The sequence below is a fragment of the Papilio polytes genome, unplaced genomic scaffold, assembly GCF_000836215.1.
Source record: "Papilio polytes unplaced genomic scaffold, Ppol_1.0 DF824269.1, whole genome shotgun sequence".
Taxonomy (NCBI): domain Eukaryota; kingdom Metazoa; phylum Arthropoda; class Insecta; order Lepidoptera; family Papilionidae; genus Papilio; species Papilio polytes.
In genome coordinates this window covers 1524358-1539369 of record NW_013524935.1, presented here as the reverse complement: position 1 = coordinate 1539369, position 15012 = coordinate 1524358, and the positions used below count along the sequence as shown (strand labels likewise).

The following is a 15012-nucleotide window of genomic DNA, read 5'->3' as shown; positions in this document are numbered from 1 at the left end:
TTGCTTTAGGGTTACAAGTTGTAATGTAAGGTGCATAGTTTTCTATTATTTTTTGCTCTTTAAGAGTCATCTTGTTTATTACAAAAACGGCAGTAAGACATCTTAATTATTTTGGTGTAGGTTTGGTACTTACTAGTCTTTCTAAAACATTTTTAATCTTGGCAGAATTAATGTTCACTATTTTTTTTATCTATAACGAGCATTTGTCTATGTCTTTTACCAATGTATGACAGTTTGACGTTTGCTTGATTGTTTATGCTTGTTTCGATTTCGGCGTCTTGATTTCTATCCATATTTTGTGTTGAATTTGATTTCCAATTCAATTGTATTATTTGCATTTATCAATAGGAAAAGTATTACAAAAGCATAATCATGGCTCTCAGAACATACGGCGATAAGCCGATTAGTTTTCAAATTGAAGAAGGTGGAGATTTTTACTGTGTTGGATCAGAGGTATTTACTATTTATGTAGTTTTCTTTATAGTTCATTTTGAAATTCCTTTATCTGAATATTCATCTTAAACATGTTTTTAAGCCAGGTATTTACTAAATTAACATTGTGTTTATTCAAATTTAAATCAAATAACCTCAATAAAATAGTTTGGCCTTTTTAGTGTGTAATATTATATGAGAGTGCATTCTTATATTTGTTTTGTTTATACACATCTAAATGGTATTTCAAACAGGTTGGTAACTACCTACGGCTGTTCCGTGGGTCTCTTTATAAGAAGTATCCTGGTATGGCCAGGAGGACTCTAACTAATGAAGAGAGAAAACGACTGATTGACAATGGTCTAGGACCACATGTACTCTCAAGTTCTGTTTCATTGCTAAAAGCTTCTGAAGTTGAAGATATTATTGAAGGAAATGATGATAAGTAAGTGTAAACTTTGTATTTGTTAAGTTATAAAAAATTGGAACTCATTGAGTGTCTTGTTTAATTTAAAATAAATAATAAAAGATTGTACTATTTGTTTGTGTTAACTTAAGAACCAATTAACTGCAATAAATTAACTCCCTATTAACTTCACTAGTAGCATTTTACTCTAAAAGTTCATGTTGTAGAGAATTCTTTGTATGTGTCGAAAGGTTGACCCACTTCTCTTAAAAAGAAGGTTTATTCTGCAATGTTTTCAGGCTTCTTGAAATCTTTCTGAATTATTGGGCACACTGTACACAATAGTACTTAAATAGAAGATGTAAATCTTGTCTTACTAATATTATAAATGCGAAATATGTTATGAAATTTCTTAAGGTACAAGGCTGTATCGGTGAGTCAGGAGTTAGCAACACCGAGAGAGAGCAAGAGTAAGAAGCCACACAATCCATCATGGCTCCCAGTGATGCCAAACTCTTCACATTTAGATGCAGTACCACAAGCTACACAGATCAGCAGAACTAGAGTACACAATAAAAAGGTATAATTTATTCAGATAGGTATAAAATCAATTTCCATAGATTAATTTTTTTTTGTATCATAAGGTGTCAAATGAGCAAGAGGCCACTTTATTCCATTAAAGTAGTGAAGTGACCACTGCCCATAGATATGTACATTTGAAATGTGTTGTCATGTGGTTCGCATGGAACCAAAAAGAAAACAAAAGTGTATATATCCATCCTTCTAAACTTTCGATTTTATAATGTTAGTAAGATTTCTAGTCAATATTACTATTTATACAAGGTTTTATTTTAATGTTTCAGGTGCGCACATTCCCGTTATGCTTTGATGATACAGATATGACGGCGATGTTGGAGAACTCCTCGCAGAAGCAGATCCTAGTGCCAATTCGTCTTGATATGGAGATTGAGGGGCAGAAACTAAGGGATACATTCACCTGGAATAAAAATGGTTTTTGCAGTTTTATCTCTCTTACTTCTTACTAATATTATAAATGCAAAAGTTTAGATGGATGGATGGATAGATGGATGTTTGTTAGCGTTGGTAGCCTAAACAGCTGAACGGATCTCCATGAAATTTGGCACAGGTTTAGAGCATAGTCTGGAAGAACACATAGGCTACTTTTATCCCGGGAATAGTTACGGTTCCCGTGGGATTCATTTATTTTGTTTTTTAATGTTTACTTGATCATTCTGCAACGGTTCAACATATCTTATTGAAATTTGGCACAGATATAAAATAAAGTCTGGAGTACACATGGGATAAGCTTCATCGTCGAGAAATGTCAGGTTCCCGAGGGATACGTAGCTTTTTGTAATTCAACAACAACAACAATAAATTGTATGTTTTCGAATACCACGCGGACGAAGTCGCGGGCAACAGCTCGTACCAAATAAAATTAGAATTTCTTTCTTACTTACAATGACTTATTTCTAATTCCGCCTAGACGGAGTCGTAAACTTTAGATAGTTGATTATCTTACTAATATTCTAAATGCAAAAGTTTAGATGGATGGATGTTTGTTGGAGTTTGTAGCCTAAACGGCTGAATGGATCTTGATGAAATTTGGTATAGATGTAGAGTATAGTCTGGAAGAACACATAGGCTATTCACTTTTGTGTTTTTTTTATTCCACGCAGACGAAGTTGCGGGCATAAGCTAGTATTTAATACTATTAATGACTTGTTAATTTACAGAATCAATAATAACACCGGAGCAATTTGCTGAAGTTCTCTGCGATGATTTAGAATTGAATACGGTGACTTTTATACCGGCAATAGCGTCATCCATACGTCAACAGATTGACGCGTTCCCGAACGAACCACCCGCCATATTAGAAGAGCAAAGCGACCAAAGAGTTATTATTAAACTTAATATTCACGTTGGTAACACTTCGCTAGTAGATCAGGTAAGTTTTTCTATTCTAAAGTGAACCATAAATAGAGTACATTACTTTATTAACATTATTTTGGTAGTTCTTTTGTAATACCATTACAAAAAAAACTGCAATAACAAAACAATTGAATTTTTTAATTATAAGGTGGCTTTCGCCGAAATAGCGAAGTAACCGCTACCTATAAGTGTCCGCAATTGCTGATTGTCCACCTTTAGTCAACAGAGGATAGGAATTTCTCAGATGGACTACATTTCTCCTTATGCCGCCCCTCCTTCAAATCCCATCTTCCCATCCATTCCTTAAAAAGGGTAGAAAGAGACATCTGACTGAATTTAGTATAGAAATCTATAAGTGTTTTTTATATTACTCAGCCATCATCCTAGATGTTTGGTTTGTCAAAATAAATGTCATGCCACTGATTTTATAGTGGCATAGGACCTTTTTTATTTAATTTTTACTTTTTTTTCAGGTTGAATGGGATATGTCCGAGAAAGAGAATAACCCTGAACAATTTGCTATGAAACTGTGCGCTGAGCTGGGTTTGGGAGGGGAGTTTGTGACGGGCATAGCTTACAGTGTACGGGGACAGTTGGGCTGGCATCAACGGACTTATGCATTCAGTGAAGCACCATTGCCTGTTGTTGAGGTAACGTAGATTACTGTCGAAACTTTACTACCTATGTTACTAACTCCCTTTGATATAACGGAGATAGTTATATTTTTAATTTGAAATAAATGTGGATAGTACTGTGGACGATATTGGAGAAGTTTATGTCCTCTAGTGGAATTAATCACTACTGATCACGACTGATCATGACCAATCATGACGAATCATGACTGATCATAACTGGATTTTTGACCACAGTGCCACTTATCTTTATTTTTTAAAAGGAATGTGAGAGAATGAATCTATACAGTCAATGCAATCAGAATATTGATAATACCAAGGCAATTTGTTGTATTTTTAATGATAATGGTTATTTCCAGACACCATACCGCCAGCCATCAGAAGCAGACCAATGGGCTCCGTACCTGGAGACTCTGACGAATGCAGAAATGGAGAAGAAGATACGAGATCAAGATAGGAACACGCGCAGAATGCGACGTCTCGCCAACACTACACCGGGTTGGTAAATATTAACTACGGCCTATATGTCATTTAACCTTAGTTTGCTTCTACTATTATGAATATATCGACACATGAATAAAGTTACAATTATTAAGATATCTTATAGTTGTGACTTGTTGAAAATTATAATCTTTTCTCATAATATTCTTAACTCAATGAAAAGATATATTGATATTTCATAGATAACTTGATGAAAAGGTTGCATTTGCGTTGGATTTTAAGAGAAATAACTCAATGAAAAAAGTTTTGTCTTAGGAGTGGATTTTATATGTAACTATTTTTGACTCCAGTCAAAGTTTATTCATAACATCGAAATGTCGGGCAAAATAATGTCAATATTAAGGTAAATGTCACGATCCAAAAGTTTTATTATCCGAAAATTTTTTTTTTTTTAAATAACCGTAATGTCACAATACAACAGTTTTTTGACCTGATTTATGATTATTTTTAATTTGCGTTTTAGGGCACAAATCTCTACCATTTTCAAAATCTACTAAATTTTTATTAAATTATGTGCTCATTAGAAATTATTATAGGAGATTTTTTTAAAAAAGATAGTTAATGCGACTGTTCTTTTATATGATTATTGAATTATTATTTTTTTTTTAAATTTTATGAAAAAATTTTGCTCAGAATTTTTTTACGTAGGTTTTGGGTTGGAAATTTTATTTTGGGTTATTGTAGAATTAGGTGTAACAGTTTTTGATAGTTTTAATTGTTTTAGTATAGTTTTATGTTAAATAAATTATTAAATGATACTCCTTTGCTGATTAATTAATAGGAAAATAAATATTTCAACAATTATATACTTATTTATATTCTTATTTATTTATCTAATTAAAAATTATTTATTGAAGTGGTTAATAAATATTTTCAATCATTGATATAAGTATTATTTTTATTTGTATTATTTTATTTAAAAAAAGTTATATATGTGTACTTAAAATGTTTTAGTTTGTAGTTTGGACTTAAAAAAAATCATCTTAATTGCTATTAATTTATTTTTATTAATATTAACTTAATGTACATGATTTCATTATTTTTTGTTTTGATTATTGTACGACAAATGACTTACTAGTATTATTTATTTTTGCTATTTTCAATTGTGTTCAATGATATAAGTACAATGGACTATTTAAGTGTATTTTTTAATTAATTTGTTAAACTTGCATGAAAAAATAATGTTTATTTTTTGTAATTCTTCTCGTCCAACATAATTATGATTTTTTTGCGTTATTTAGTCTTAAAAAATTACATTGATAATATAAGACGTTTTGGTCTTACAATATGTATACGGGGTAGATAGGTTAAGACTGTTTTGTAGGTTAAAAAATGAAATAAAATGAGGTTAATCTTTATTGATTAAAATTATTTATTTTTTCATGCATGTCGCAAACAACAGACGTAGTAAAAAGTAAGTGGACTGTTAAATTTTTATCACATTAAATAAATGTTTTTTTTCCTTCAAAATTATCTACTTTTGTTTCATTTAGTAACAACTCGTAATTAATTAACTTTTTGGCTCGCAGCGGGTGATTAAATTGACGCAATCTGCTTACCGTTTTTCTAATGGCAATACTTTGTGATTTGAAGGGTTTTTTACATTTTTTTTCTAAAAAAATATTCAAATTTTATAAAAAATATTTTAAGTTCTTAGTAATTTATTTATTTAAGATATGTAATAAATCAATTTTCCTGATATGACAGGCATAAGTCGGCAAAACATGGAATTTAGTACAGAATTCTTAAAAAAAATCTAAAAAATCCTAATTTTTTGAATGACAAAGTATTGTCAATTTTTTTGTAGTATCTTATTTTTTTGTAAAACGGCAACACTGTATGGGGAGAGTTGTGATGAGTTATTTTTGGGTGCAGATGTGTCGTTGAGCCGGGCCGTCAACCGACTGATCCGTGCCGACGAGGCCCTCTTCCAGAACACGCCGGATAAGAGGAGGAAAAAGATTTAATCGCCCAACGCTTGCCGACATTCCTGCTTCATTATTATAAGGATTTTATTATAGTATGCTTTTATATAAAAAAAATAACAAAAAACGAACTCGAGTCGCGAACATCTCTAGGATAGGTATCTTTCAATAGAGAATCGCAAAATGTGAAATAGATATAAAACTACTACAAATAAGACCATATATATAAAACTCCCCTTAGAACCCTATTGCCCCCCCCCCTAGACCGTCTAGACTCCCTAGGTCATCGACTAGCGTCGCCTGACTAGTAAAAAATGATAATATAATAGTATTCAAATATCTTGTCGGCTCGGAAAAACCGCACGAAATAGCGCAGAACAAATTGTTGGTTTGACGACGTACAGAGATATAGGACAAGTTGACCTTGAGCCGACAAGATATTTGAAATGTCTTATACCTATGACTGGTTACGTCACAGATTAGTAACATCAAAAAATTAATATCAAGCTATTAAATGCATGTTGAATGCGACTCTTATATTGTTATTTCCTGTTGAAGTTTTTACTACTTAATGCCTGGTACATACTTAGCCAGGACAGTGGGACAGTAGCGCTAAAGCTGGACTTATATCCTTCAATAATGGCCAGTAACTCCATGAAAACTGTATCTGGCTTTCGCCACTGTCTTACTGTTGTGGCCTAGTGTGAACCAAGCTTTAACTACGTATCACCGCGGCGACTACACGTTGATGACGGGTAGATATTGCGGCAGTATAAGGTGGGTCTTATACAACTTTAAACAGCTTAAAGAATTCGAAAATCCCGGTATTATATCACTTTTTATATGTACGCAAATGTAGTTTTATATTTTCTCGTAATATGGCGAGAGTTATATTTCTGGTCTATACAACAATTGAATAGCCTGATGCTGTAAAAACATACGTAAAAGGTATGTAATCTTAGATTATAGTGTTTTTTTTTAGGGAAGAGATATTTGATTTTGATAAAATGATAAATGTGTAGTGGAAACATTTTGTAGGTTTAAGTAAATTGATCTGTTTATATCCTGGTGAAAAATTAAAAATGTTTTTGGGGTTTATTTCGGCTAATCTAAGATCTAATTGCCGTAAGCAAAAAATGACAATAGATTTAAATTAAAGAATCTTTTTCCTTTTGGAAGTAATTACGTTAAGAAATACTGAATTATTTTTCTTAGGGTCTATTACAAATTGCGTGATAGTTGCAAGAATGTATTCGTAACGGAATAGACAAAATTTGTATGAGCAGTGAAGTGGTGTGTATCGGATGTAAAAATAACAAAACTCAAACAAATTTATGTCGATGATATTACAAAAGGATTTCACAAATTTTCGTATTAGGCCCTCTGTTAACGTTTTTTTATATCTTTTAAACTTTCATATGATTCTAAATTTAAAAATTTTTTTTTTTCTTGTAATGCATTTTCAAATTCACATTTATAGATTTTTCACTTTAGAAAATATTGTAGATTTAAAAGTGAATGTAATTTTTAAGAAAAATAAATGTATTACATTTTGTAATTGGTGTTTTATTTCAACCTTAATCCTGTGGATATTAGGTACAGAATGTAACTCTGTACATTTTGCAATAGTAACTTTGTGTGTTTTAATGTGGGCGCGGCAGTGTCGCTGAGGGGAATACGGCCGAAACATTCTTAATCTATACTAATATTTATATATTAAAAAGAGGAAATATTTGTATTTTTGGAATAACTCAAAAACTACTGAGTCCATTAAAAAAATTCTTTCACCGTAAAAAGGTTTTATCTGTGAGTAACATAGGCTATATTTTTCAATTTCACGCGGGTTATGTCGCTAGCAACAGCTAACTTTTCATACGTTCAAAATTCCATTTATTTCAAAGACATTTAAAAATACAATGTAAAGTTTTAAAATTCTATAAAAAGACCAGAAATAACTCTACTTTGTTTAGCAATCACAGATTATACACGATGTTTTTTTTTAAGAAAAGCGACATCTATAGTATGGAATGTTTACTACTGATAACAGTAAATTTGTTGATGTATTTCGCGTTTTCAAAGTATCTACATGTATTGTGTATTTCGAGCGCCAACTTTAATTTTGGTCCTTTTACATATTAAGAAATTTTAATAAAATGCAAAATATTTTAAGCTTCGAAATTAAAATATAAGGCAATATTAAACTGCGCATCTAAATAAGAATCAGTTGGAACGTAGAATCACTGGCTGATGCTTAAAAATGACATCACTGGAACAAGGGGACAAAACCCGATATTTTCATCACATAGTTTACATGTTTGATTATCAGACAATTTACAATTTGGTGGGACAAGCCCTTAAACTACTGTAAAACAATAAGTTACCAAAGAGCAAATAACCTATAATTTTGTTATTTTAAGAACGTTCTAAATCGAATAATATTTTGTAACGTTATCGTAAGCAGTCTCCAGGGGTGCACAAATAGTGTCGTATAAGAATTATAGGCTCGCTTAAGACGTTACGATGTGTTTAAGTTTTCTTGTGAAAAACATTTTGTACGCATGCGTCGAATCTACCAATGTTGCGTTGCAGGCTTGACAGCCCTTTGGAGAACTAGTGATGTCTATCTATCGATAATTAAATATCGATAACATTTTAATGAAAGAACTTTATAATGGTAGTTGTATTTTTTGTCAATAAATTCATATTTAATTTGCCGTGAACTTACTATACAATAGTTTATTTTAGCGTAAAATTTACCACTAAAACAATGTAATTCATTACATTAAAGGAAACTGAAAAACTAATTTAAACTGAGAACGACAATTTATTTAATTCTTTTCCTTGAGGAATTGTTAACATGATTTTTTAATAAACAAAAGTAAATACTACAATCATTAGTATTAAAACCAATTATTTTGTGAACATAAATGAATAAAGTAAAAAGAAATTCGATTTTTTTGTCAATAAAGTTATTATAATAGACAATAAAATCGACGTTTTTCACGGCCCTAATGGTGGATTTTCGCAGTTCAGTGCGATAAAATGTTCTTTGGAGGCGGCGGCAAGCGCGCCTTCTCCGTAAACCCCGCCAACGCGAATTTCAAAACTGCAACCATTAAATTTTTTTCCCCTACTGTTCGAGTACGTTTATTTTTTAATCTTTAATTATCCGAGTTATTGTGTTAATATCGTGTAATTAATTTATAAAAGTGTTTGTGCAAGTTTTGTTCATGATTATTTAATTTTGTGTCTGTGAAAAGTTTTGGATTTTAATTTTTTTCGCAAAGCTGACTTTAAGGTAAGATGATGGTTTTAATAAATTTAAAATAGGTTTAGAGTATTTTGAGATTTTGAGGTTATAATTGTTTTTAATTTAATCTGCCCTTTTTTGGGTGATGAATATCAGTTGCATAAAATAAGTTGTAATAGTTAACTTGTATTTAAGTTACTATTTTGTACAATTTAATTAAATTACTCTGTTTTTAAGTATTGGAACTATTTTTGGTATGTTTTACGTAAATTGCGTTGTAATTAACGACTGTCATTTTTAAATGTTTTTCGACAAACTGGAGACTGCTGGCGATTACATTATTTTAAACAATAATTGTGTTTATTAAAGCTATTAGATATACATTTAATTAAATATTTAATAACAACGGTTCACTTAGCAACTACATAAGATGTAATTATCCTGTTTTATGTTTTATAGAGGACGGGTAAAAGACAATGAATCTAATCAAAGATTTTATAAACATATAGATAAACAAAATTTTGAGTCTATATACTTATGTGTGTTCCATTATCATCTAAAATCTAAACTGTTTCAAGATACGTGAAGGTTGAAGCTTAGGTACTTCTTGGAATCACAAGAATAGAAGTTTTTCTATCAAAACAGCTACACGTTTCATATCGTAAAAGCATAGTGTACAACATTTGTCTTTTTTATATCATAAGGTGCAAGCAAGCGGCCACCTAAATCCGCCAAACTGGCGAAGCGACAGCTGCACAGAGACATTCGCAATTGCGGATACGTTGCCTACCCTTAATCGACAGAGGAGACGCACGTAAAAAGGATATTTCCCCTTCCTATACGTCTCCTGCACCGTTAAATCCACGTTCCCTACCCATCTGTTTCTTATAAGAAAAAGGATGGAAGGAAAAGGGACTTAAGTTGGGCAGCGGTTGTCTATGCTCAAACAGTTATTATAAACTTAATCTCCATTAAGATTGGAAGGCTCGGTTTGAATAATTAAATTTATCGTCTATCCGAGTCAAAGTTTGAGAGCTGGCCAAATAATGTACTAAGCCTTCATTGATTGGTGGTATTCGTCTTACTTAACCGATAGATTTACTGAATTGGCATTCGGTTTATTGTTACACATAAAATCAATGGTTTTAGAAATTGGATTCTGATATTCCAGAATTAATTTATCAAAGTAACTTTATATTGTCTCGTCAGATTAGTTACCACACTTAAATACTTTATTTTTCGTATATAACATTTTGCTATTTTTATTTAGTAGGAGCAACAATAATGATCGAAAATATGGTTAATTATTAGCTTTTGAAAATGGATGTACATAAAAAAGGTTATAAGAATAGCTATTAAAAAGACAAAGCAATTGATATTTGAATCAATCATGCATACATAAGAAGGCAATTTTTTTCATAATATCCCAGCATGGTGACCTATTTGGCACATTTGCGGCTTCTTTCTCGCAGGCGGTTGATTTTGTAATAAATGAAGAGCTTTTTCTATTGAAAACCGCAGTAATATTTCTTGTATGTAAAATATTTAGTGCGTAATACTTATATAAAATACAGGATGTATTCATTTTTTACAATACTATTCGAATTCATGAAGGAATAAATTATTTGTGGTTATTCATTGATGTCAAAATTTCATTTTCTATTCTTGGCAAAGAATAAGACGCGTTAATTTTTTTATGATGGACAATCTATCTACCAATGAGTTATTGTTCAGCGACCTTGCTTTGTCTATGTTTCTCAACCTTTCATTTCAACATGCGTCTTCAAAAGAAAAAAAAAACCATTTAAGTAGATGCGCTAATAAATGAAGTTAAATAAAAGAATTTTCATTTCCGAAATGACATGTTCTTTTATTCTATGTCCAAGCAAATTCGAATCTCAATATACCAATCATCGATAGAGATTTGATCTCATCTTCTAGGACGTGTAATTTGATATCTCTAACACGTGACGCTCGAGTATCGTACTAACAATAGTATTGGTGTTACAAAGAGTAATGAGAGGGTCTGGATGTGGCATTACATAATGTATGGGCTTACACAGGGCTGTCGACTTTCAATAAATAACAAAATAAAAACACGATCATTTTCCAACCTTAGATTTATTTGTGGACGTAGAAAAAACGATAGTCACTTGTGTTTGACCAATATCCCAAAAGGAGGTGCACAATTCGCCTGCATGTTTTTTTTATAGCGGCCAATTGGAGGTTAGGAATAATAACCGTCACTTCGCACTGTCCCCATGTGGGAACAGATGAGAATAAAAAGTTTCATCCGTCCCACCTTTTGCGACGAAGGGACAGTTGGAATTTATTTTATTTCATAACGATTACATCTATCAACTTTTTGGTGATAGTGTTAATAAAAGGAGGGCCGGATGAAACTTTTTATTCTCACGTGGGGACAGAGCGGGGTGACGGTTGAAAATAATCCCAATTGGAACACGAAGTAATCACAACCCTAGTAATGTGCCTGGACAGTCGATAGAAGACTGAATTTTAGTATTGAATATCTACTTATTGTTATTTATGGCTTCGACGATAGAGGGATTCTCTGTTACGATCCTTGCACGTGTGAACCGAAATAGGTATAGACGTATTACGTAGGAGGTAGATGCTGGTACTCGTAGATAATCCTTATAAAACCATTTATTTGCTAATCATAAATTTACATTGTAACTCGTAATGAAACACCAAACCGCGTGATCGATTCTAGAATTAAACTTCCGAGTTATAATAACTTTCGGTGCAACTTTGTTACTCGTATAGACAATAAAAAACAATTTCGACAGAATATATGTTCTATCGTCCATACCATACATATATTAAAATTAGAGTATCTGTTTGTAATATCAAAAGAAAAATTTCAGATTTCGGAATACTAACGCGTTGCTGATAACGAAAATCGCATTTAAAAAATTTTTCATCTGTCTATCTGTCTGTCAGCAAACCGCGTTTATTCCGGGTGAAACGGCTGGGCCGATTTCGACGGGACTTTCTTTGGAGGGTAGACATGGATAGGCATATTATTCCGCGCTGTCAAAATGGCATAACGGGTGGTCCAAATTTGCGCTAACGAAAGTTGCGACCAACGGCTCGTCATTCATATATTTTAAGTAGTAAGCAGAAAATTTATTTCTGTCCTGAAGTTAGAGCTAAATACGAATTTATAAAATAAATATGTCCGCATATGTTAATGAATTGTTTTCAAATTACTCGTAATACCCGAAATAGAATTACTTTCGTTCCTATTTGTTTAACGGTAGAACAATTTCAATAAAGTTTACACAGGAGTTTGGAATAATAACAAATTTGAAACAAAACGTTTTTATATGTAAATTAGGGGTTTCGAGCATTGAGGTCGCCAATTTCAGTTGACCTATAATCTCCAAGACGCGATCGCGTAAACACCGAGTTGTTCCCTTTTATTGCTCCGCAATAAAGACACACGGCTAATTGCATTCCAACCAATTACGCCTCAAGACTTGGATGCCTCCTTAATAAGTTTTTATTTAGATTAAAGTTTCCGAATGTTCACTTTATTACGAAAGGTCACTAATACTTCGTATCACCTGAGGTGGAACATTGCTTTTCAGTCAAACGTCATATTTCAAATATGGCGGCCATTATCATTTTTCACTATTATACTTTTTTAAGTTTTAAAACTATTTTTTAAAATGAGTGTGTGTGATAAAGTTAAGTATTATTGAGTAAAAAGGGTAAGTAGTTGTTTTATAGTTTAGTAAGACCTTTTAAAGCGTAAAAAAGCAGTTTATACTTGTGCGAAAAAAAACGCAGTTCTTTCATAGTGAAGATAATTCTGTTTATGATTGGATTAATTGTAAACCTACATACGAGGTATACAAAAGATAATATAAAGCGCCCGTTAACATATTCTCTGATAATTTGCGCGGCAAAATTCTCAGATAGGTAACTTCCTGATTAAAGAGCTTGTATAATGTCGACTAACAGCATATTGAGGCGTGTAACAAATTAAATTGTAGGCGGGCGGGGAAATTGCTGCTTACAAAGGCAACTGGCAACCCTCGGGGAAGAGTTAAATCATTTTCTCTATATTACCTTTAAATTAAAGTAATTCTGAAACATATGTGTCGAATGAAATAGGTTTTTTTTGCAAATTGTGATTTTTTTATTTTAGTTTTCTTACTATATACTTTATTAAATACATGAAACTACTTAATATATTTATAACATTTAGGAACTTATGTTGTTCCTCTTTTGTCTACGACCATGTCTAGAATTAAGATGGTTCCCTGAAACTTTACAAGATAAATTGTTTTGTTTTCCCTTTAATCACAAGCTTTCGCCCGCAATTCTATCCGGAATTAAAAAAAAAAAACAAAAGAACTAGTCTATGTGTTCTTCCAGACTATGCTCTACATCTATGCCTTTCACCGAGATCCGTTTAACCGCTTTGGCAGTAAAGTTTTACAAACATCCATATATTTAAACTTTCGCATTTATAATATTAATAAGATTGCTTACACTATTTTACATTGGCTATGATTTAGTTAGGTAAAAATACGAAGAAAATGGTTCATACCTACGAACTGCGCTGGCGTAGCCACCCAAAGTGGGTCTTGGCCTCCGACACGAGAGAGCGCTATATACATACCTCCTACGAAAAAATAAATAACTAGCTGTTGCTCACGACTTCGCCCCCGTGAAATAAAAAAGTAATACAAAACGTATCCTATGTTACTCACAGATCACGTAGGTTTTTAAAGGTAAAATTTTCGATAACGGCCGAATAGTTTTTAAATTATTTCAATACATACAAAAATACAAATCTTTCTTTTATAATATTAATATAGATATAGATATAAAAGTATAAAGGAATGAATTCCTAACACATTTTCCTCTTCCATCTACCAATTCGTTGTGTCAATATTAATATTTACTTTGCACGATTTGAATATCTTGACACAGATAATCTACAGTATATGATATAGGTCGGCTCCAACATATCAACATATCAACATTCTCAGGATACGTCTGTTCAAATACATTTAATTGAAACTTCTATAAAGATCGCTACAGATGTAGAATTTTAAAAAGTCTTTTTTTATAATATAAGGTAGAAAACAAGCAAGCGGCCACCTGAATCCACTGAAATGGAAAGCGACCGCTGCCCATAAACATCAGCAATTGCTGTTGCGTTTCCTACCCTTAATTAACGGAGAAGGAGACGCACATAAAGAGGACATTTCCCCTTCCTATGCGTCTCCTCCACCGTCAAACCCACTTTTCCTTCCCATCCTCTCCTTTTAAGAAAAGGGTGGAAAGGGAAAGATACTTAAATTAGGCATCCGGCACCACACTTATCGGACGAAACGCGGTATTGCTTCCACTTCACGCCTGTTTTCTGTGTGGTCATGGTATTACACCAGGTGATTCGACCCATTCGTGCGAAGATGTTAAAGCGGGCTCTACCACTGTTAAAACTAACAGTGGAAGAGCCCGCTTCAGTTAAAACTGCGTAGGTACAAACTAAAATTGTACAATTCAACTGACAATTTAAAATTGCATACACACGCAGTTTTTACTGATTAGTAGATTGTTAGAACTGTTCAGTAAAAACTTTATTCTTTTGACTTTAAAGGATTGAGATTTTGAAATCTCTTTTAAATTTTCTATATTCAAGCAAGTGTGTCAAAAATTCCGTATATAGAGCTCAGTGGTCTTTAAAAATTGGCTAGACTCGAACGTTCCGTTTCTCCTGATCTAGGAGTGTTTGTACAAATTGATTTAACAGTACAGAGTTAACGGTTACATAATTTTTTATTCAAAATTTTGGGGAACGTAAACATTCTTCATACCAAATATTTTCTAAAAACCGACGACAGTTTCGTAAAAGGTACGAAAGTTATTTGC

At 32.3% G+C, this 15012-nt stretch overlaps 1 protein-coding gene across 1 annotated transcript; it reads left to right on the top strand.

Annotated features, from left to right (window-relative positions):
* The first annotated feature begins 235 nt into the window (after positions 1-235).
* LOC106108262 (SWI/SNF-related matrix-associated actin-dependent regulator of chromatin subfamily B member 1-A) lies at positions 236-6827 on the top strand. Its single transcript, XM_013289368.1, has 8 exons — positions 236-453; positions 687-877; positions 1256-1418; positions 1702-1849; positions 2596-2807; positions 3265-3441; positions 3783-3921; positions 5800-6827. Exons 1-8 carry the CDS (start codon positions 373-375, stop codon positions 5889-5891), a joined length of 1203 nt encoding a protein of 400 aa, XP_013144822.1. The 5' UTR covers positions 236-372; the 3' UTR covers positions 5892-6827.
* Positions 6828-15012: the final 8185 nt, after the last annotated feature.

Coding starts and splice junctions, on each gene's coding strand:
- LOC106108262 (XM_013289368.1), top strand. CDS start 373: ATGGCTCTCAGAACATACGGCGATAAGCCGATTAGTTTTCAAATTGAA. Junction 1,850..2,595: donor ATTCACCTGGAATAAAAATG/GTTTTTGCAGTT, acceptor GTTAATTTACAG/AATCAATAATAACACCGGAG. Junction 2,808..3,264: donor ACACTTCGCTAGTAGATCAG/GTAAGTTTTTCT, acceptor CTTTTTTTTCAG/GTTGAATGGGATATGTCCGA.